A 25558-nucleotide genomic window follows, 5' to 3' on the forward strand; every position below is an offset into this window, starting at 1 on the left:
AATGAGGAAGACACTACGAAATGATGCAAATACAAGTTGGAAAACCAAGGGCGACCTCAAGCTTTTTTCTGAATGGCTAATCAACTGCAAGAACGAACAAAGACTGGTAGAAAGTATTCCCCCGCCTGAGTTAGACAAATACGTGTCTATGTTTATTATTACTATTATATAAAATTTTCTGGAAACAAAATGGTCTTTTGATTAAATAGCATGTGATAATAAGCTCATGATTAAATAGTATGTGATAATAAGATCATCACATGGTTTGTCTGGTATCAGGCCAGGTATCATGCCCCCAAGTGTCAGTATCAGCCCGAGACTACTGCTCAGGTATGGTATTTCCCTTTCAATTTTGTAACTGTCATAGTTCCTGTGTGTTGCCATTGCAGTAATTGAACGAGAAAAAAAGAGGAATCACCTAAAACCAAAAATTGTTGAGAAACTCTTATTTTTTAATAATAAACAATTAAACCCCCCAATTCCTATTCTTCGTTACACAAGCACTTTCCATGTCCATTCCCATTCCAGCTGACATAAAACCATGATGAAACTAGCCAGATCAAATTAAACATTCAGCATTTTATATATACTGTATATTTAAGATCACACTTTGCAGAGTAATCATTTGGTGATACATTTTTTTGTAGTACATATACCAAAACAGATCAGAATTCAATGCATCACAAATGAAGATACAGCTGCCTGCGATCAAAGAAATAATTTGTTGGGTGAACGTAATAAAATTATGGAAATAATTTCCATCTAGTTAAAATGCTGTCATTTAATGAGATACAATTTAGTTGAACCAACTAATTGCAAATATGTTGAGTGAACATGTCTGTATTAAGTATTGGTGTCACCATTACAATGTTTAAATCCAACATAATTTGTATAGGTTGTTTTAACATATTTACTAAGGTAGAAGCTGACTTATTTTCCTTTGGTTACATTAACCTCTATATGATTATGGGTATTCTACAATTTAAAAGGTAAAATAACACCAGTTATTTAATCCTGACTAGACAAAATTTGAAGTTCAGTCAACAAAAAGTTAAACTGAGACAAAACTTTTTAAAAGGAAAATAAACTCTACAATAGTACTTATTTGGAAAAAGACCACAAAACAGACTCGATTTGTAAAATGACTGTATTCTTCAAAACAGGCAAACAATGACAGACAAAAATGCATATATTGCCACTAAATTTATGCACTTAAAGTACTCTGTCATGAACCTGAGACGGGCTGATGACACGCTCTCTTTGCAGGAACTCTTTGGTTTGATGAAGCTGAAGAACATCAATCAGTGTCATCCACAGACGAAGACCGCATAGCTAGCTCCCAATTTCACTACCAAGACTCAACAAGATGCTAGTTTGCTGTCAGCGGTTCTTACCTGAGGACTGGAGAAAAGAGAAAGAAATACGTGTTCATGTTTCACATAAGGATTGGGACTGATGGGCAATATTCCAAAAACAGTGCAGTTCCCCTTTAAGCCATGTAGTCCCTACTCCTACACACCTAAAACAAATTCACGTACCCTCTATTACAATTGGTATATCCCAGAACATACTGTATGCTTGTTAATTTTTGATCAAAATTATCACACGACATGAACCTGTTTGAACATTTGTCACGTAACTGCAAATGTAAGTTAGTAACTTAACAGTTGAGCGTAAACAAAGTTTTTAACATCTTTCCAGGAGTGCTCATCTAAGGCCTCCTCATGCATTCCTCTTTTCTGGAACTCTGCGCTGATCTATGATGCCGACAAAGCTTATAGAAGGCAGACCTTTCTGTGGCACTCCATGGTGACCCCATCTGTGTCACTTTCACTGTCGATGCAAATTAAGCACAGAAAAAAAAGACAAATCATTGCTGATTCATCATCAAAACTGACTTAGCCATATTTCATACACACTTACCTTTTGGACTCGCTGTTGTCTTCCCTTTTTAATGTTTCTTAGCCAGTGGGACAAGTCTAGGACTTTCTCTGAAGAATCCAGCTAAAACATTTACATTGGGATCAGTCAGTGAAAGCTCAGACAAAGCCGTTATAAAGCCCTGACAGGAAAGTGAGCGTGATTACATCCTCTGAAATAAATATGCTTCCACATTCACATAATTCCTGTTTCTGACTTGATGCTATGATACATTACATATGGATTTATTAATATTCCCACCTAAGGAACATTTTGTCTTGCATTTGTATGAACCATATTCTAATATTTTTTTTTACCATGAAATGAAATGGGGCGGCACGGTGGTCTAGTGGTTAGCACGCAGACCTCACAGCTCGGAGACCAGGGTTCAATTCCACCCTCGGCCATCTCTGTGTGGAGTTTGCATGTTCTCCCCGTGGGTTTTCTCTGGGTACTCCGGTTTCCTCCCACATTCCAAAAACATGCTAGGTTAATTGGTGACTCCAAATTGTCCATAGGTATGAATGTGAGTGTGAATGGTTGTTTGTCTATATGTGCCCTGTGATTGGCTGGCCACCAGTCCAGGGTGTACCCCGCCTCTTGCCCAAAAGACAGCTGGGATAGGCTCCAGCACCCCTGCAACCCTTGTGAGGAAAAGTGGTAAAAAATGAATGAATGAATGAATGAAATGAAATGAACACATACTATGTGAATTATGATCCTGATTCACTTCAATGCCATTTTGTCTCCTTTTGCGTGAGCTGACCCCCAAGCTTGAATCTGAAACAGGACAAGACACCCAAACATAAGCAATGTGGTTTTGTGGTTGAAAACAGTCTTTTTAGTAAAATAAGCAAATAAAAAAGCAGCGTCATTAACGTGTTAACTTTGACAGCGCTAGTGTAAACAAAAATAATTTACTACGATCTGTAATTTTACATGTGTCTTTACATAACTACTCGGGCTGTCATAGATAACGCGTTAATGGAAGTTTCCTTTAACGGCGGCAATTTTTTTGACGAGCAATTAACGTTGCTCTTAGCAATTATCTGTAGCCACAAGCTACAACAAATATTGATGGGAAATGGAGAAAGAAAAGAGTATTTAGATTGGTAAAGTTAGCTTCAAATCCCTGGCAGATGGCTCTTGTAGCAAGACCAAAGTTATTTTTGTATCTACTGTCACTGTGTTTGACTTATCACGGATTACATGGCCTGCCAGAGACTGGAGCAGTGCAGGTATTGTTTTTATTGTCATATACAGTGCTACCTTGGCATAAGAGTGGCCCAACTAACCAGTGGTTTTCACATTTTTACATCTCACTGATGATTTCGGCATTGAACTGCCAGTTAAATTGGAGTTCCAGCTGCTATTGACGGGCTGTGAAGCAATTTAGCACTAGCTTTACTTGTTGAATATATGTACATTTTTTTTGTTTTAAAACATGTCCCAAATTCCATTCATTATAAATAGTATAGTTTTTTTGCTCTTTCTTTGCAACGCATCCTGATCAGCAGCAAGCGGGCCACTCCTGCACACACCTGAGTTCAATCATCCATCGGACTACTTAAACCCTGCTCACAGCTGCACTAATTGCCAGATTGTCCCTCAAGTTTCCACAGTCTTTGTCTGCTGCTCGTCTCCCGCCACGTGCATGCTGCCATTGTTCCTCTGCTTTCTGGTTTTTAAGTATATTGTCCTGAGTATATTGCCCGCCAGTTTCTGCCACTGTGTTTTTTTGTTGTTACTTCATTTTTTTTGTCAGTGTTGTTTTACTCATGTTTTGCCTGTATGCAGTAGTTTTTGTTACCGTGTTCTGGCTAGTGTTGGTTTTGCCTAGGAACCTCTGTTTATTTGTACTTTTTACCCCTTTTGGTTAATAAACTTTTTGTTGTATTTCCTGCCTCCGCGTCTTGAGTTCCAGACCGGTTCGTAGTGCTGGACAGTTTCAGATCCAGAGGGTAAATATATGATTATATGATTAATTGTTTAATAGAAAATATTACACTGGTGAACATACATGCACCAAATGATGATAAACCTTCCTTCTTTGATGAAATGCAGTAAAATTGGCGGATTATGCTGACTCTATTATTATGGGTGGAGATCAAAATTTTGCAATAAATCCTAATATTGATAAAACTGGTAAAAAAAAAAAGTTTTTGCTCTTCTATAAATGATGCAAACTTTAAACTTGGTAGATATTGGAGGACATTAAATCCAGATGATTTGCATTTCTATTCTAACAGACGTCAGTCCTTTTCTAGAATTGATATATTTCTCAAGTTCAATTCCACCCTCGGCCATCTCTGTGTGGAGTTTGCATGTTCTCCCTGTGCATGCGTGGGTTTTCTCCGAGTACTCTGGTTTCCTCCCACATTCCAAAAACCAATCAGAATCAGTTAACTGACAAAATGATCAACAGATTCATACAGATTCATATGTGAATATTCCTCTCAACTTTAAAGCAAGCAATGGTGTATGGCACGGGTCTCAAACACACGGCCCGCGGGCCAAATGTGGCCCTCAGGACACTAGTTTGAGGCCCCCGCCTTGATATGAAAGTTTAATGTTAGTGCGGCCCGCGCAAGTTTGATATGGATGCTGTATGGTATCATGTACCCAGAAAAAATTATTACGTTTGATTAATGTTCATGTTAAAGTTTAAATACCTGTTAATAGTTATCCTCCCTATCCGTGTGGAAGTGGTAAGTTTTTGGCTATTTAAGTTTAAAGGAAATAACTTGAAGGCTACCGTTTAGGTCGCTAGCTCTCTAGTTTGCGAGTTAGCGTGTGTCTCAAGACCCTGCAGTTGTGTAAAGTTAAGTTGTAAATAAAAAAAAAGTATAAATGTGACTATAGTAGTGTTTTGTCATGTCTACAGGGCTCTAATAATGCTTTGTTAATTTTAATTTGAAAAAAAAATTGTCTACCCACCAACTATATGTGGTTTCTTAAGTTTTTATTATTTGCCGTTTTATTATTATTATTATATTTATTTATTACTGATTGATTTTCTTTATTCTTGATTTGTTTATTTATTTTTCATCTTATTTTGTGCAGAAAAATAAAAAATAAGATATTTGAGAACAGTGGAATGTTTTATCAGGGCTTTTATTGTAGAAAATAGGAACCAAAGCACTGAAAAAGTTTGTATATTTTTCTGTTTTTAATAAATGCGTCTGTTTTTTTGGGGTTAAAACCTGATGCGGCCCAGACCCTAGCTCCAGTGGCCCCCAGGTAAATTGAGTTTGAGACCCCTGGTGTATGGTACCTGTACTTTGACTGGATGAAACCAGATGCTTTTTTTTTAGCCTCTGCCACTACTAAAGAAAACTTAGGAGGCACCAAAACATCTCGTAGTGTTTTCACCTTGTTGCCAAGCGGGCAGCAAGCATGAATCTTCAGCTCTCTCATCTTTTGACTGACATAACCATCATCATCACCATTCTGCTCACAATCTGATTGTACCTCACTGATGTGAGAAGAAGAGATGAAGCAGCAGTTTCAACTCTTCTTCGTTTCTTTGATTCCAATTGCAACTCATTCATTGTTTTGCGAGAGGCTTTCTCACCCTGTCCCGTCTCCAGCGTATTTATGTTATGCATAAAAAATTGCCGTTCCTGCAAAGTTGTTCTAACATTTGACTGTGTTTTTTTGATAATGGTGGAAGACCTTAAACTAAGGCCACTTCTTTTTCATTGACATTTCGTGCCATTTTACTCTAACTTGATGCTTACCCTCCTCATCAGTGTCATCAACATCTGCATCAGTGTCTCCACCATCATATCTGCTCGGGGTAGTTGTCTCAGTTACTTCAACACGTTTGTGTGAGTGTTGTCTTCGTTTTGGATCTCTTCATCTTCAGAGGACTCTGAGCCAGATGGAAATTATTCACTCTCCGCATCATGGCTGGATTCTGACAATGATTCATCTGAAGCACTGAGCTCCTAAAAAAAACAAGAAGTTCAAATTTCAGCTACGTAAATAAACTTGCAGTCGTTTACCAAAAAACTTCAAACACTACAGATACAGCAAACAGACGTAAAGTAAATCCTAGGTCATTCACTTTGAGTGGAAAATGAATTTTAGATGTAATTGTTTCTCACTTTTTTTATATGCTTTTTCTGAAAGAAATATCTGATAGCACAGTGTAAATATTGTGGAAATTATGAGATGTTATAAAATGTGTTACAAGTAAAAATTAGTATTTTTGTCAAATAGCTTAAAACATAATTTACATGCTAATAGCAGTGAATATAGAGTGGTCTGAGGTCAAATTAAATTTGTTGGAGGCAGCAGCCTTAAAAAAATGTTCGTTAGTCCAGTCGTAGGCTGCAGTTTTTCTCCATCAAAGTTATTGTGAAATGATGTGTGTCTTTTGAACACAACACTGGACATTAAATCATAAATTCAGCCAGTGTATGTAAACTTATAAGCCCATCTGTAATCAGATGCTTTAATTACCATTTAGCATATAAAACTCAAATTAATGAACATGATTAAAATGTATTGAATAATGTTGTGAACATTTTCATCTATTTGAATTTTATCAGTTGAATGCTTTGCTGTAACCCACACAAGAAAAATAAATAAGTTCAATACCCATTCCTTCTCTTGGTCCTCAGGCTTTCTTGTTGCCGTCATCTGCCATAATAATTACGACACGGTTAGCCTATGTCAGCGCAATTCAGCCACAGCATGTGGCTCATGTCCAAAACACATTTTTTAATGAATTTAACAACTACTTAGTAATGTAAGTAATCAGAGTAATTAGCGTCATCCCCTTTTCTGAACCTCAACTATATCCATCCATCCATACATTTTCTGTACCGCTTACCAACAGCATAATTGTGTAGGTAAATGGGTCAAGGGCAGTCAAGTGGGGTGTAGGGATGAAAAAAGGCAGAAAAAAAGGCCTAGAGAGCCTCTCTAACTCTGGATGTTCTCACTGCTACTATTCACCTCATATTTCTTTCAATAAACGTGATATGGACGTTCTCCTAGTGGGACTAATTCAGACATTTATTCATTCATTCATTTTCTACCGCTTTTCCTGACGAGGGTCGCGGGGGTGCTGGAGCCTATCCCAGCTGTCTTCGGGCGAGAGGCGGGGTACACCCTGGACTGGTCGCCAGCCAATCATAGGGCACATATAGACAAACAACCATTCACACTCACATTCATACCTATGGACAATTTGGAGTCGCCAATTAACCTAGCATGTTTTTGGAATGTGGGAGGAAACCAGAGTACCCGGAGAAAACCCACGCATGCACGGGGAGAACATGCAAACTCCACACAGAGATGGCCGAGGGTGGAATTGAACCCTGGTCTCCTAGCTGTGAGGTCTGCGTGATAACCACTCGACCAACGTGCCGCCCTAATTCAGACATGTCTTATTTCTTTAAGTACAGTTAATGAAAGACGTATGTGGTTCAACATCAATCTAGATTCTCAGCTCTTCATGAATAATGACAATACAACACAAAAATAATCAAATACATTTGTACTCTGCTTTTCTACGCTGCCCACACAAGGTTCAATTTGCAGGCTAAACTAACAGTACATTTGATGAATATATATATACGCATATCCTTAGCACCATGACAGTCATCATAATAAACATTGTTTTTCCCACACTTACTCATTTCCACCGTAGCTTTGGTTGAAAATGAACATTCCCATTAAACACAAGTGTTTTCTAGTATTAATTGAAAAAGTCTTACCTGTTTCAGGTGTTTGATTTTGTTTTGTTCATTGCGGGTTTCCTCCATGATTACTGCCTCAAACTTCTTCTCACACCGGGAATGGTGATTGCACAACTTCTGCCGTCTCTGCATCTGTCGCATCATGCTTGTTACGATGAATTTGAGTGTACACAAAAAAACAAAACTGTACTTGCATGAAAATGTTGGTAAAATCATTCAGTAAAGAATTCACTTAAAAATCCTTTTTGTGTCAAAGTAATCATCGTGAGATGAAATTTTGATGTCTAGTGGTTCCCCCTTTTTCACAATATATTTTCAGGCAACTCTAGTAACGGTAGTGTTTTCTATATCGCTCAACTACATTACTGACTTGTGTGCAGGTGCTTCATTGAAGTGTCCCTCCCAAAATGTATACACCACAATAATATCTTAATATATTATTTTTCATCATTATTATGACATGAATAGTAATGCATCCATATTCATATTCTGATGGTATTTAAGAGATCATTTTAATTGGGTTTAATTTTGTCATCTTCTCTCTTCCTGATAGGAAGTTCAGTTGTTGAGTCCGAGCCTCAATTGTCTGCATCTCTGTCTCTGCTACTGCTTTAGATATACTTATCTCTACATTGTATAGTTGCATAGATTACCATTGGAAATTATTATGTTAGTATTATTTTACATTTTTTGGAAAAAAATTCCATGTCCCAAGAACCAGATTTGACCACCGAAGACCAGGTTGTGTAGTGCCGCTTCTCCTTCACATCGAGAGGAGTCAGTTGAGGTGGCTCGGGCATCTAGTCCGGATGCCTCCCGGACGCCTCCCTGGTGAGGTGTTCCGGGCATGCCCAGCCGGGAAAAGGCCCCTGGGCAGACCTAGGACACGCTGGAGGGACTATGTCTCACAGCTGGCCTGGGAACGCCTTGGCATCCTTGGCATGGCGGGACAACAAGAAAGCCCAAAAACATCACATACCAACGCAACAGACGAATAAAAGCACTCTCGCTTGTTGAGCAGAACAAGAATGAACAACTATGCAACTTTAAATGCGTGTCGTGTTATGTGTGTGCGATCTCTCCGGTGCGCGTCACGCTGCGGAGGAGCAGTCATCACATCGATGCTAGATAAATTTAAACTATGACAGAAATGTTTTGCACATGGTTGAATATTTATTCCTTTTAAAGTTGATAATGCCGTTTAAATGTGTGTTTAAGAAAGCTGAATCCTACTGTGTTCAGTGTTTACATTTCAATAAATATTTGTTTAAACATGAGACCTGTAATATTTGCTATCCTGGTAATTTTTTCATATACATTGAGGGATCAAAAGCAGTATTGGCCACAAATATCGGCCCAAGCAAAATCGGCCATCAGCTGAGGGTGATGGAAAAAAATCGGTATCGGCCCCAAAAAAACCATATCAGTCGATCCCTAGTTAGGACACTGACAAACTGTTACTGCTGGCCCTTCTGACTCATCCACACCATCAAGTAACGTTAGAAAGACGTAGGGCTTCACCAAGTTTGTCGGCCAGTCTAGCTGCATAGTGGCACATGTTCACTAAACATTCCAGTGTGAAATGCCGTTGACAGATTAAAATGCATTTCTTTAGCTGGTTGGGAATCAGGTACTTGCAAGCACTTGTGCCTGATGGTGGCGTCTTTAGGAATTGTAAACAAATGTGGCTTTCCCTTTCGAGGCATTTCTAGCATGTAAACAGCGAAGCAGCATTTGGGGGAGGGTGGGGAAGCAGAGCTTGGGGGAGGGCAGAGTATGTATATCTGGAGTGTGTATCTATATATGCATAAGGAAATCCGCTCCTATGTGACGTCACAAAGGAACGGTTTTACCACGCCGTTTCAAACAGAGCATTTTTAGCCATCTCAAATGTCTTTTGGGGCTTACTTCCAAATGCGTAAACCTCATTATCTGAAACTTTGGCATCGTTTAACATGAGAATACAATATTCTAACTACATTTATACATCAGAAAAGTGGAAAAAGCATAATAGGTACCCTTTAACGTCAACATTCAAGCACACATCTCACATACAAAATATCCCTTTGAGTGTAGTTTTTCACAAACAAAATAATACAATTATACAATTATATATGATTGTCAACACCAGACGGGTCCCACACTTATCTGGTCTCACATGTGCATGTGCCAACAGGGCCAACAGGCAATTCTGGTGCATATTTATCAAAATACAGCACAATGACAACATTTTTATATTTTCTAAAAGGGTTTTCAAATGAATTGTGGTCAATATATGCATACTCTAAATAATAAGCTATATATGTACCTATATAGCATACATCTTCATTCATATATTATGCAACACAGATTTTTAATGTGTTGTTTATTTTGTCGTGATGGTGCACCATGATGAATTACATGTAGCGGAAACCCTCAAGGGGGCTGTGTAGGAGATTTCCGTGTCAGTCAGTGAGACCCCTTTGTGAGACAGCAAAGCTTTTTTTTAAAAAAAAGGACAAAGGAATCATACATGTTTCAGAGAGGGGGATCATCTTTTGAGGTGCTGATGCGGGATTAAAAACCCAACATGCCCATCCATCATAGATTATTCCTATTTTTGAAAGCTAGGGGGCAGTCTGATCCTTTTTTGCAGCCTTCCCGGTTTTCCCTCAGAGCCACAGGCCCAAGGTCATGCTTTTTCCACAGAATGGCATACCTGCATTGCCTCCAGCTTAGTATTAGTATTCCTGTGAGATGGCCAGCAGACCACAATGTTAGGGAATAAAGCATCCCGTCTACTCCTCCTTCTTATAGCTCTTTTTGTCTCTTGATGAGACCATTTATTAGAGAACGCATGGAAGATGTTGTTAAAAATGAATGCAGATGCTTGACCTTATCATTGCTCTCAACCCGAAATGCCACAATTTTGACATGTGATAAAAACAATTAAGTAGCTAAGTATAAACAAAAAAATAAAAAATGTATGCTCTAGTGAAAATAAGTATTTGATTGTCTGCTGATTTTGTAAGCTTACCCTGAACAAAGTCTCCTACCATAACAAATTTGTTATGGTAGGTTTATTGTAAGTTAGAAATATGTAATGCAAAAAAACAACAACAACCAAACTGTACTAGATTCTGATGCACTACAAGAACATCAGCAAGAAGTCTGGTGGGAAAGAAACCACTGGCACAATAATTTGGAAATGGTAGGAATTCAAGATGCAGGTTTCACTATATGCGTTACATTAACGCCCAGTTTGGACTTTTAGGAAAAACAATCAGACTGCACTTCCGGAATAACAAATAAAAAACAGACTGTGTACATATATTTATACTGTTATTCTGTATATTGTGTATTTTTCATTCTTTTTTAATAGATGTGTCTGCACCTACTATACCAAAACAAATTCCCAGTACTATGTGTTTGATCATACCTGGCAAATCCTTTTCTGATTTCTGATTTCTCAGGTGTAAACTTGTATTGGTGTAGACTACTATAAAAAGGTAAGTGTCTGTAAACTGTTCTAAACTTGTATTGGAGAGAATGGCACACTTAATCTTGTTTCTGCATGTGGTTGTTTCTGTGTTATTTTTATTTAATGTTTTTTTGCCAACTGTGATACGACAAGCTAATCGCTCATTACGGTTCGCTATTGTTATGTGAAACAGCGACTCAAAGTTGTGAAATACACTTTCCTCGTTTGTGTCTACTTCATATATTCGCAAATTATGACCTTGAGTTATGCTCGAGGTTTTTTTCTCCTCTACTTTTGCCAGATAGTAGTAGTAGACATAGCCCATTTAAGCAGTGAGACACTCGACTACACCCTGCACGGTTCTGACCTGTTCAAAATGTTGGGAATGTAATTGACAGTGTTAGCCAGTGCTACAGCATGGAGGGAATTACCATGGCGAAACAAGGTTGAATTGGTTGCATCATGGGTGTCTCTGAGTTGGTGCTTAACCAGAAGTTGATAGCAAACGTGTTTGGCATTAACGGATATACACTATATTACCAAAAGTATTTGCTCCCCCATCCAAATGATCAGAATCAGGTATCCTAATGACTTGGCCTGGCCACAGATGTACGTATAAAATCAAGCACCAAGGTATGCAGACTGATTCTACAAACATTTGTGAAAGAATGGCCCGCTCTCAGGAGCTAATACTGTTTTGTAGCAGTAGAAAGGACACGTACGAGCAAATACAAATAGAGGGTGTAGACATTGAAAGGGTGAAGGAAAATACATTTCTAGGGATCACAATAGATGAAAATATGAGCTGGAAACCTCATATTACAAATATACAACATAAGTGGGCCAGAAATATTTCAATATTGAACAAAGCTTATAAGATATGGCTTAACTGTACTGAAAAAAGGTCAGTAATGATAATCCATAATGCCTCCTATAGAGAACATACTAACTCCTTATTTGTGAAGCATTTCTATAATGCCTCATATTAACTCTCTAACAAGATCTCAGTGTATAGACTGATCATATATCTCATCTCATTTCATATTATCTACATACTGTATTGTATATAACTCTGGGAAAAACCGTTGATTTTGTTAATACTGGGTTGTTTATATTGTTTATTTTTCTATATTATGTATTTTGTACTGCTTAACTGACTCAAATTTCCCCACTGAGGGACGAATAAAGGCATATCTCTCTTAATCTCTCTCTCTCTTAATTTCTAAAATCACAAATACTTAAACTGATTGCTGATGTAGTTAATCTTCAAACAGCTAAAATAATGCATAAGGCTAAAACTAACCAATTACTTAAAAATGTCATCCAATACTTCTCTACAAGAGAGGAGAAATATGATCTCAGGGAAGAAGTACATTTGAAACACTTATATGCTAGGACTACGTTGAAAAGCCATAGCATTTCAGTATGTGGAATCAAACTATGGAATGGATTGAGTAAGGAAATCAAACAATGCACAACGATGAGCCAATTCAAGAAACAATACAAGCAGTTGATGTTTGCTAAATACAAGGATGAAGAGTCTTGAACCAGTCATGATGTGCTATATATATCACTATATTGACACTTACTATGGTACCCATTATGTCATTGGATGCTCATATCACGTCGTACTTTGGTATGTTACAAAAAAGAAAAGAAAAAACAAAATACAATGTAAAAGTACCAGATGGAGGGGTAGGATTGAATAAGCTTTGTTTCTTCCTACTCCTTTTGGACATGTGGAACTGTGAACTGATTATGGGATGCACTCAATTGTAACCTAATGCATGTTCAAATGAAATTAAACCATTACCATTACCATTACCATGCTAAGCCACTTGAAACATGGCGCAACAAGTTTTAAGTGCCAGAGCAGTCTTTTACTCCTGAGAGTTGTAAAAACCATCTGACAAACTGAACCATGTGTAAAGTGTTCATCTTCCGTGTATTTACGACTGGAAGCTGGCTCAATGAAGCCCAGCCCTCACCATAGACTCACCAGTTTATGTTTGGCATCAGTGAGGTGTGTCTCCTCGTAGCTGTCATCATGTGCTGTCCAGCTGTAGGACACCAGGAAGTGGAGAATCGGTGGGTGGTAGATGACTTCCGGATGTGCCCAGCGAACCACGAGGGTGCTTCCATTCACATGTCGCACTTTCATGTTAAATGGAGCGCTGCTGCATACTGGAGACAGGTGGCAGAGGGACACCGTTGAGAATCAACATACAAATGAAATGTAATGAAGAACAGAAAAAAAACCTTTTGATTTAAGGAAAAGCATTGGTAAAAGGGGAAAATAAAATGGGGGGAAGAAATATACCTGTATAATAATAGAAAATACATGAGTGTGAATACATCCAATTAATAACGATATTAGTCATTCAAGCACATATACACATATACATACTAGAATGTCTCAGAATAGTTGACGATTTGATTAAAAAAACTCTAATCGTGCAGTGGAATTATATGAAAATGTCATGTGATCAAGATTGTAGCAATATGACAAAGTGGGTGTGCCCACAGCTGCTGTTGAGTATACATATCTACATACATATTGTAAGTAAGTACATGCAAGTAACATTTGGTGGTGGTTCCATCACGTTGGGGTGCTGTGTGTAAGTATTTTGGTTAAAGATTACCTCATATCAATGGGAAACAAATGATGACTCCAACTTGCTGACTATATGAGACGATAATAATAATAATGCATAAGGCTAAAAATAACCAATTACCTAAAAATGTCATCCAATACTTCTCTACAAGAGAGGAGAAATATGATCTGAGGGAAGAAGTACATTTGAAACACTTGTGTATATGCGAAAACAATGTTAAAAAGTCATAGTATTTCAGTATGTGGAATCAAACTACGGAACGGATTGAGTAAAGAACTCAAAAAATGCACAAGGATGAGTGAATTGAAGAAACAATACAAACAGTTGCTGATTGCTAAATACAAGGAAGAGGAGTTTTGAAAGAGTCATGTTGTGTTTACTTGTTATTATATATCACCATTTTGATGGTAATATATATATGATCACTACTGTTATGGTTGTAAAGATTTCGGTTGGAAAGACGTGGTTAAGTTCCCTTATACAGTACTTCTTTATGTGTAAAAAGAAAATAATACCAGGAAGGCAGGAAGTGAACAAGTTACAGATTATAAAAGTAACAGATGCGGCGGGGAGGAGGATTCAATAAGCTTTGCTTCTTCCTACTCCTTTTGGACATATGGAACTGTGAATTGATTGTGATGTATTTCATTGTAACCTGATGCATGTTCAAATTAATTTCAACCATTATCATTACCATTGCCATTATAATGATTACTTATTACACAAGATCCAAGAGTTTACATAATTTACCCCCCCACCCTACCTCCGTGCGCGCGATCCTGTCCTTTGCTCCAAGAGATGGTGCAGACACCACCCACATTGTTTAGGTATAGGTTGCGCTGTAGGCTGCGGTGCATTTGCAGTGGGTTCATGACTAATTCACAGAAATTATACCTGACACAAATTTTGAATAACTGGCATGCAGCCCTGCACAGTTTACACATACCTCACACCTCTTTACTGATTGGAATATCATTGGCACACTGCAGGGCCAAAATATGTGCAGGTGTAAACTTGGCTTTAGTTGACAACTTATATGTATTCAGAATTTTACTTTTCGTTGATGTTGATTTGTTGGCTATGGTGCTTTAAAGTTTGTCACTTCAACAAAACATGTATACTTAAAATCAAAAGAAGCATCACTTGCCTCTGGAAGCCTCTGTCCCATCAGGCCCAACTGCGGTGTTGGACAGGTCAGGCTGCCAGGCGTCTTTAACTGCTGACTTGAACACATGGCGGTTGTCCAGCCGTTGAATGGGTCTGAAGTTGCTGCGCAGATATTCCACCGACTTAACATGATCCTGTTGCTCTGTGGTGAAGATAGAGTAGAAAGCCTCTAACTGTTAACAGATGCGACAGAATTGGAAAGAAGAAAAAGAGAGGACAAGTGTGATTTGCATTGGGGTACATTTTCAAAAAATAAGTTAATCCTTTCAGTAGTCCACAAATGCAGTATAAAATATTAATGAAACATATGCACTTTTACAAAATACATTCAATGCACAACATAGTGAAGTGAAAAATGCTTTTACTGACTTCCCTTTGTCTTTGTACACATTGCAGTTTCACCGTGTAGCTTCTCCAAGATCCTAAAATGAACTAAAGGTAGTTCCCATATTTAATGTGAACACCCTGATGGATTGACATATTGACATAAAACAAATTAAGCAGTATAGCTTAAGGATACCAGTCCAGTGTACGCCCAAAAGGTGCACATGATATGTACAGTGGTATGAAAAAGTTATGGCACCCCTGATAATTTTAAAGATTTTTCTGTATAAATCATTGGTTGTTGTGATCAGCAATTTCAGTTAAATATATCATATAGCAGATGAACACAGTGTTAGATGAGAAGTGAAATTAAGTTAATTCATTTAATTTACAGAAAGTGTGCAATAATTATTTAAACAAAAGTAGGCGGGTGATAGTACATTTGGACACCCTTGTTGCTTTATTGGTTTGAATACCTTTAACACAAAATTAGTTTGGTAATGTAACCTCACCTTGGTGTCTGTCCCTTGAATACAGTAACAATATTTCACTGAGAGCTGGGGCTATCTAGTATCTGGGTTTAGGAAGAACTTGCTGTAACTATTGCAATATCCACCTTAATAATGCACACATAAACAACCTTTGTTTGGAGTAGATGTATTTAAATGATTTGGCCTATTTGAAACACAACCGGTCCCAAACATGTACACCAGATAATCAAAGAAATAAATATATCATTCGGATGAAAGACAACATAACATTAAAGTTCGGTACATAAATGGATTATAACCATAAGATCCCCACAAAAAAATACATAAAATGAGTGCACTCATACAATGTCCTACCACACATTTTTTTCCACAAAGATTGTCCAATTGAATGTTCAGGAGATGGGTGGGTGACGTGGATGGGTGATGGAGATGAGCCGATCGATGGAGGAGGAAGACCTCTACAAAAAAAACCCAGCCTACACAAATGTGCAAGACAATTACTACCCAAAGTTTCATACGTCCTAATATCAGAATCATAAATACCCATTGGGAGCTCAACACTGCTCTGTGAATCTTTCAAGTGTCCACCTACCATATTACAAAAGAAATATGCATTTCACAATAAAACTATTTACCATTAACATTGAATATGAATTCAGCATTAATATTTAAGTATTTCATACAACCCATGAAATAATATGTATCTTTGTTGTTGTCTCATAAATGAACAGTGCACTTTAATGTAACTATTCAGCTTTTATAATCACAGTTTTAACAACTCTTAATTACATAAGGATCCATACAGGAGAATCTCAAGGTAACTTCATCTACTTGTGGCTTTAAATTGGCTTTAAGTTTGCCAAAACATCATATGAAACGTGAATCAAGTACAACCACACAACCTTCAAATAGGAAAAAAAACAGTTTTTTTAAAAAAAAAACAAGTTTTTTATAAGCAAGGGGCTATCCTTATGGCTAACCAATAGGTGCTTTATGCTAATGTGGCTAAAATTTGGATGTCACAGTAATGAAATCACCAGGATAGATTATCAGTACTAATACAGTAGGTGTTTCAGCTCCACGTCTGATCAAATTCTGAAACCCTGTGAGAATTTCCAGCACAAAATTTGATAATTATCTGACTCAAAAGTTATCTTACACTTGGGGACTTGGACGGGTCCGCCCATAGCACTTCAAGGCTGAGCACGAGAGAAAGAGACAAAGATGATCACGCTGCACTTTTCTTGTGTGTGCTTTAACAGCAGTCCGCAGATATTCGGCACATTTAAAGGCACAGTACAAGATTAAAGTAGGGATGACATGATCCTGCTTACAGTAAGTTCACTGACCCTTGGCCTACATACACAAGTGAAGCCAATCATGAGAAAGGTTAATTAAGGTGCTGTGAACTGATGAAACTAAAAAGGAGTTGGTTCGACATAACATGGTATGCATGGTGGATGAAGAACACAGAATTCCAAGACACACACTTGCTACCCACAGTAACATTTGGTGGTGGTTCCATCATGCTGGGGTGCTGTGTGACCAGTGCAGGTACTGGAAATCTTCAAGTTGAAGGTGGCATGGATTCCAGTCAGTATTAGCAGATTCTTGCCAACAATGCTCAACAATTAGTGACAAACTTGAAGCTGTACCGGGGCTGGATACTTCCAACAAGACAATGACCCTAAACACTGCTCCAATTCTACTAAGGCATTCATGCAGAGGAACAAGTACAACGTTCTGGAATAGCCATCTCAGTCCCCAGACCTAAATATTATTGAAAATCCGTGGTGTGATTTAAAGCATGCTGTCCATGCATGGAAACCATCAAACCTGACTCAACTGGAGATGTTTATGAAAGAAGAATGGTAAAAAAAATACTTTCAACCAGAATCCAGACCCTCATTGGAAGCTATAGGTTTATTTCTGCAAAAGGAGCATCTAATAAATATTGATGTCATTTTTCTGTTGCGGTGGCCAAATTTATGCAACTGCCTACTTTTGTTGAAATCATTATTACACACTTTCTTTAAATCCTATAAACTTCATTTCACTTCTCATCTATCACTGTGTTTGTGTGCTATGATATCTAACTGAAATTGCTGATCCCAACAACCAATGATTTATAAAGGAAAATCTATCAGGGATAGGGATGCCCAAACCTTTTCACACCACTATATTTTTGTGATATTTGATCCTTCAAATGATCAAATATGATTGAAAAATTCAAATGATCTCACAATAAGATAATTGGTACTCTTTGAAAATCATGTCAATATGGCGCAAATAAAATCAATTTTGGAATTAATACGTTTATGGAGACAAATCTTAAAAATCCTAAAATATTTTTCAATAAATAAAATAATTTTTAACACTGCAATCATCAAAAGGGGTCAATAGAGAATCCATTTCATGAGAAAACTCATGAACTTCATTTAATATTCGCAGCACCATCCTGTGCAATTTTTTTTATCATTCTTTTATTGAAAGTCTTTTAACTTTTTCTTTTATTACCTGGTCCAATGGGCTGAGTGTGAAGAAAAAAAAAAAGGTGTAAAGAGCATTGTCAGGGTTTGCTCTAAGATTATTGGAGTTCAGCAGAAGGACTTGAGTATAATTTGGAGAGAGCGGGTAACAGATAAGGCCAAGAGGATTATGAGCCAACCAGAGCACATATTGGTCAGAGAATTCTGTCTTATGCCTTCAGGGAGGCGCTATACCGTCCCACGAACAAAAACTAATCATTACTCAATGTCTTTCATCCCTTCTGCTATTAAGGTGCTAAACTCAAACGTAACTAATTTAAAATAATATTTGTGGCAAATATTTGTATGTGTTTTTAATTATTTAACAACAATTGCTGACATTCCTGACTTGTCTTATTATTGCTCTATTGTTGTTGTTGTTGTAAATCTGTTGTCATTGTGGATTGATGGATGTATGGTTGGTGAGCTACAAATGAATTTCCTACTTTGGGGATAAATAAAGTTTTCTGAATCACCTCAAAAAATCATTAGGGCATGCTTGATGCAAGTGTTTCTCGGAGGCTATTGGGAACATTGCTCCAAGTGGTGAAGATCGCTTCACAAAGGGAATCAACCGTCTGGAACTGATGGCCATTTTTATAAACTTCCCTTGCCATCCATCCCTTAAATGTCCCTCCCCTATCTTGAGGCCCTGATAAACTTGATGTAGACTATATTGAAGTGTTCACATCTTGTGCAGTTACACATGCATCTACAAAACGTGAAAAACAGACAAGTGGTGTGATACAAGTTATACATTCTTGATATATTATGCATTATATACATATTATACATTCTTTAGTGGAGTTTGTATTAACAATGGCTCGTTGTGTGACAAAATTGCGGGTACGTCTGGTGATTCCAGTGACACCAAACACCTCTATGTCATGGCGAGATCTAGTAAATGCGCAAAGGGCAGACACTATTTTGTCTGTATTGTTTAAAAAAGTTACTGATGGTTATTTTTTGAATGATGATATTCTTATGCGTAAATGGATTCCAAAGCATGTCTCTGTTGCTGACGAGTGGTGTACTGTGGTCCAAATTGTAGTTCCAGTGCCATACAGGAAGCAGATTTAGTTATTGGCACATTTTCCCATTTTCTGGTCAAGGAAAACTTCAGACCGTATTTTGAGACTTTTTTTTGGCCTTTTTGGCCTGACATATGTTTAACATTTAATATCACGTGTGTCAAATAAGTGGGAAAAACTAATCAAACCATACCTCCGGCTCCGTTGTATCCTATCCCTATTGTTAGTGACCCATTTGAGTGTATTCTGGTTGATTGTGTAGGTCCTCTTCCTCGTAAAAAGTCCAGAAATAAATTCTTATTAACATGTGTACATCCACTTGGTTTCCTGAAGTATTCCCACTTAGCTCCATCACTACACCACCTATTGTTAAAGCTTTGTCAAACTTTTTTTCATTGTTTGGAATGCCTAAAATTATTCAAACAAACCAGGGCAGCAATTTTATGTCCCGTGGCTTCGCTCAAGTGTTAAAACAGTTATGTATCAAATCTTGCTGTTCAAGTGCATATCATCCTGAAAGACAAAGGCTTTTGAACGTTTCTAACAGACTTTTAAAAGCTACGCTACGTACTTACTTACTGCCAAGAGTTTCCTCAGGATTGGGATGGTGTGCGCATGTTAATGTTTGTGAATAGGGAAGTGGTTCAGGAGTCGTTATGGTTTAGTCTATGTGACTTGGTTTTTGCACACACTGTACGTGGACCTTTGAAACATCTTAAAGACCAGTGGCTTAATGATGATAAAAAAGAAAATCTTTTAGACTTTGTGAGCACCTTTCGGTTAAGGTTGCTTCGTGCATGTAAGCTGGCCAAAGAAACTTTTGACTGTGCTCAGAGAAAAATGAAATCCTGGTTTGACAGTCATGCTAAAAGCAGAGAGTTTAGTCCTGGCGATAAGGTTTTAGTCCTGTTACCTAGTTCCAGTTTGCAGGTCTGTTACAGTGGCCTTTATGTTATTAAGAGCAAAATTGGTGACAGTGTTTAATAGCCACTACGGACCATCGCCGTAGCACTTGTCTTTGACACGTGAATATGTTGAAACCATATTTGATCGGAGTGACTCACCTGTTGTATCTCCCCCAAAGTATTCTGATATTGGTAGCAACGGTGAGCAATCTAGCGTTGTAACTGTTCCAACCTATGGTGCTGAAGGTGCCCAACCAGGTTCCAGTTCAACACCACAGGAGAGTGACAGTATGTCTTTGGCATTAACTCGGGATAAGTTTTATAATTCACTGATTTTGCAGAATATAACTCTCTTTCTGTCTCACCTTGATGATTCCCAGCAGAATGACATTGGGAATTTGTTTAATTCTTACAGGTCACTGTTTGCTGATGTACCCTCTCAGACGCATGTTCTCAGCCATGACATTGATGTGGGTGATCAAAGCCAGTAAAACAGAATCCTTACAAAGTGAATCTAGACAAGGTATGCCTATGGTGACTGCTATCCACTGCTTCGTATGGAGGAAACTGCTTAAGGGATACTGGTAGATCCCACTGACTGGGCATGCAAAGGATAGTTCTGCTTTTGTCACGCCCGACGACTTCCTGGACTACACGGTCATAAAATTCGGCATGTACAATGCACCGGCAACGTTTCAGCAGTTGATGAATTCTGTTTTGTTTGGTTTATCTTTTGTGAGGCTTAACTTGATGATTTGGTAATTTGTTCCTCTAACAGGGCTGAACACTTGCAGCATTTAAAAGCCGTTTTTACACCGACCGCAAGCCAGTGGTTTTCATTGCCCGATGAATTGGTCATTGAGATTACAAGAATTCAATCTAGAGATCAAACACATTCGTGGCAGATGTTGTTGGCAATGTTATTGCGGACCCTCTTTCAGCCTGTCGGAGGTTCACTCAAGAAAGAAAAAGAAATTGTTACAGAAACAACATAAAAATATGATGCCTCAGAAGAAAAGAAATACAGGAATGTAGAAGAAAATAACTCAAAAATACAGGCCTGCGTTACCAACAATGTAACATTGTACCACTTCTATTCTCAACAACTCTCAGCAACAGCTCTAACGGAACGGTTTCTCAATCTACTCTCGTCCTCGTTTGGAGAGAGACCTTCCCATTAAATAATCTAGCCCCTCCCTTGGGCACACCCACTCAGAAATAGGGTTGCAGCACCCTGTTTGCAACTTGGTTCAGTCCAACATCACCTGACCACCACTTGGATTTCACCAATTTCACACATGGACAATACAGTGTCTGGACACGGGGAGAAGTTTGTGTTTGTTACGTGCCAGCCTATGCGCTTGCTGCGCGTGCACCTTCATTGCCCATTGCCCACCTTCATTGGCGTCTTAATGGGACGGAGGGGTTCTCTTCTCCATCACATTATCCTCTCCCTCCCCAAGGTTGACAACCTTGAGAGGTAATCTGCCACAATGTTTGTTTTGCCTGCTCTGTGATGAATTTGAAACTGGTAGGGCTGGAGAGAAAGGTACCACCGAGTGAGGCGGCTGTTATGGTCCTTCATGGTTTTAATCCAAGTTAGAGGACAGTGGTCAGTCTCCAGATCAAACTCCCCATCAAGTAATCGTGTAGACTCTCGAGGGCTCACTTCATGGCAAGGCCCTCCTTCTCCACTGTCGAGTACCGCGTTTCACGGGGAAGCAGCTTGCGGCTCAGGTACCTCATTGGATGCTCCTCCCCTGGATCACCTTGTGCCAGGACTGTCCCCAGTCCTACAGCAGTCCTACAGGTACAGGCGTTTCTGTACCAGAAACCTGCGACTGAAATCTGGTGTTCTCAACACGGGTGAAGAACACAGGGCCGCCTGGAGCATCCGGTACGCAGTCTCGTAGGCCTCGCTCCAGATGACTGGGTTCCTCTGGTCCTTGACAGTTTGTGCCGTGAGAGGTGTAGTGATGGGGCCAAACTGTGGCACAAATCTCCGATACCAAACCTTATCCATCCGTGGCTGCGGGCAGGCTTGGATGGCCTCCACTTTGTCCTGGTCGGACCTCACCACATCCCAACCGATAGCCCAAGTATAGTCATTGCCCCACTAGCACTTGGCTGGGTTGAGGCTCAGTCCTGATTTCTGGATCTGGTGCAGGACCCGGCCTAGATGTTTCAGGTACTCCTCCCAGGTGTTACTGTAGATGCCTACATCATCCAGGTAAGCAGCGCTGCAGTCCTCACACCCCTGCAGCATGCAGTCTATCAGCCTGGACTGGAAAGTGGCCGGCGCTCCATGAAGCCCAAAGGGCATGACCGTAAATTGAAAAAGGCCTGCAGGCATCTGGAAGACGATGTAGGGACGGCTGGACTCTTCCAATGACACCTCCCAGCCTTTACAGATGTCAAGGGTGGTGATATATTTAGCTTGACCAATCCTCTCCAACAGGTCATCGATCCGGGGCACCGGGTAGGCAGAGATGAGAAGAGATGGCATTGAGCTTGCGGAAGTCGATGCATATTCGTAGAGAGCCATCTTTCTTGACCACTATGACAACCAAGCTACACCACTCAGATTATGATTGCTCGATAACTCCCAAACGCCGCATCTCCTCCACCTCTCTCACAAATGGTGATACCAGATGTTGGGGCACCCGATAAGACCTCTGGCGGTTGGGCTGTCTGTCTTTGATGGCATGATTGACCAGTGGCGTCTTCCCTGGATTCACCGCTTTTGTGAACTGACCCATGGGACTGCACTAATCTTGAGTCGAGTCTCATTGATATTAAACAATGAACTTCCTGTAACTTTTTACTCATAAACCCTGACAAAACTGAGATGTTGATTATTGGCCCTAGCTAAACAGAGTCACCGGTTAATGGACGCCACTCTTGATAAAAGCGTCATGACACAAAGTGACTCAGTTTAAAATCTCAGTGTGATAATCGATTTGACTATGTTTTCAAAATCACATGAAGAATGTTACCAAAACTGATTTTTTCATCTTCGCAACATCGCTAAGATGCCTATTCTGCCTATTTGCTGGCCTTTTGACAATCCCAAGAGCCAGAAAGAAGTATGCAGGCTCTAGAGCCTTTTCTATTCGTGCTCCGACACTGTGGAATGCCGTACCTCATGATATTAGAGCTGCTACCTCAGTAGACGAGGTTTACATCGACCAAGGTACCTTTTGCCAGGACCCTGGAGGCCGAGACGGGTTTGGTAAACTTAAGTCTCTGTTTTCCAGTGCACCTGTTCTCACTCATCCTGATCCTGTCCCAGAGTTCCCCACCTATGTGCATTCTTCTTGCCGCGTAGGAAATAGAGAGTTGCTAGCTATTGGCTGGAGGGTGCTCCTTTGCCATTTGCAGTGGACTGATCATAATTACTTGGCCTACATCCGCAAAGCCCAAAGAATGAAGAAAGTGTCATCTTCTCAATAACCTACAGACCTGGCTCACATAATATCAAACCGGACGCCCAGAGTTTTGGCCCGGCTGAAGTAGAGGGGCCACATACCGTTAGTTTCTTGGAGCTCTCCAGTGGGAAGCAGCAAGGAAAGTCACCATAGCGGCGGCACGGACAAAACCCCCTGAGGGGTGTCTGATGGACAAGTCGTTCATGCCACCGGAATTGAGATCCAAGGTTCTTCAGTGGGGTCATGATTTGAAGGTGGCCTGTCACCCGGGAGTGCAACGCACACATTTTGTTGTGTCTCTGGGATTCTGGTGGCCTTCGCTACCCGACATCAAGGAGTTTGTAGCGGCGTGCTCTGTCTGCGGCAGAATCAAGTTGTCTCATCATCCACCTGCTGGCCTGCTTCAGCTGTTACATGTTCCTGCTCGGCCATGGTCTCACGTTGCTCTGGATTTTGTCACTTGTTTGCCTCCGTCTCGAGTTCATTAGACTGCTTAGACTGCTCAACTCCTTGTCAGACATGTGTTCCTCCTTCATGGCATCCCAGTGGACTTGGTTTCAGACAGGGGACAAGGCATTTTGCAAGTCCTTCAGGGCATCTGTGAGCCCCTCCTCAGGATATCATCCGTAGTCCAGAGTGGGCAAACCAAGACGTGGACCACTCCTTGTGGTTCCCCTGCCTCTCCTGGGTGGAGTATGCCCAACTTGTGTTCCGCCTTTATGGCATCCCAGTGGACTTGGTTTCAGACAGGGGACAAGGCATTTTGCAAGTCCTTCAGGGCATCTGTGAGCCCCTCTTCAGGATACCATCCATAGTCCAGAGTGGGCAAACCAAGACTTGGACCACTCCTTGTGGTCCCCCTGCCTCTCCTGGGTGGAGTATGCCCAACTTGCTGTTTGGCAACAGGTATGTCCCCTCTGCTCTTCCCTTCTCAGGAGACCGAAGTGGCTGTGGCTTTGGTCCAGTCGTACCTGGAGGTACTAATCGGGTATGGAGAGAGACTAGAGTGACACTAGCGAAGACAGCTGAGCGCAACCGTCGCCTGGCGGACTGTCACATATTCCGGCACCCACTAATCAGCCAGGACCGGAGGTATGGCTATCTTCCGGAGACTTACCATTGGCAGGCAACTCCAAGAAGCTGGAGCCGAGGTTCATAGGATTTTACACCATCAACTCTGTCATCAATGTACCTCTTCAGTCAAGCTCAAGTTGCTACTATCACTCAAGCTCTGAAGCCTGTGTCTATGAGTCTGATGTGCCTTCCGGTTGAGGCCCTATCGCCGACCTTTGTCTGCCCTGCTTTTTGTTATTTTATTCCTGCTCAATGTAGTGCACTGATTTTCACTTATATTTTCTTACTCTATTTCTGTGAATAGCAGCTCCTTTTGTGCTTTTTTCCCGTGGCTTGTCTCGGGTTATTTCGGTCTTACTTTGCTTTTGCCCTTTTGTGTTTTTGTGTATGTGTAGTATTTTTATCTTTCACCGACTCTTTGTAATAAAGTTTGTTACATGTAAACTCTTCTCTCTGCATCTGGGAATCCAGTTATTGGCTTTGGCCACCCGTGACATGACAATGTTATTGCATCTACTACTCTTTTCTTCATCATTGACCTTGCTTTTGTTCTTTCTTGAACGAGATGCACTTTTCACAAACAGCCAGCTCGGGTAACCACAGGTTTAAGGGCATCCCTCAGGCACTTATCAACCCTGTGTTGTAGGGTTCTGGTAAGAAAGTTCTGAAGACAGTTTGTGTTCCAAAGGGTGATATGATATCAAAAAGTAGATATGTAGGTATTAGTCAGTGTGTGTGGGTTTCCTGCCGTTGTGCAACTGTGCTATTTTAATGGTATTCTTTTATTTTGAAAGCTTAAGTTTATGGTTAGCATTGTCGAGTGGACCGGAAGCTGAAAGTACCGGCGTACTTTAAAATAGGAGAGCTCCGGCAAAGAAGGGGGAATGTGTTAGTTTCCCTGTGA

At 39.9% G+C, this 25558-nt stretch overlaps 1 protein-coding gene across 5 annotated transcripts in view; it reads right to left on the reverse strand.

Annotated features, from left to right (window-relative positions):
* The window catches only part of LOC131105890 (receptor-type tyrosine-protein phosphatase gamma-like), a 181826-nt gene that overhangs the window by 8118 nt on the left and 148150 nt on the right, over window positions 1-25558 (reverse strand). For 4 of the 5 annotated variants that reach the window (XM_058054374.1, XM_058054371.1, XM_058054370.1 and 1 more), the window contains 2 exons: window positions 14854-15046; window positions 13091-13275 (listed from right to left, as the gene is read on the reverse strand). In XM_058054374.1, coding sequence (XP_057910357.1) covers window positions 13091-13275; window positions 14854-15046 — 378 coding nt within the window. The remainder of the gene's footprint in view (window positions 1-13090; window positions 13276-14853; window positions 15047-25558) is intronic. The other variant, XM_058054372.1, reaches the window with a different exon arrangement.

The sequence above is a fragment of the Doryrhamphus excisus genome, chromosome 18 (genome assembly GCF_030265055.1).
Source record: "Doryrhamphus excisus isolate RoL2022-K1 chromosome 18, RoL_Dexc_1.0, whole genome shotgun sequence".
NCBI lineage: Eukaryota > Metazoa > Chordata > Actinopteri > Syngnathiformes > Syngnathidae > Doryrhamphus > Doryrhamphus excisus.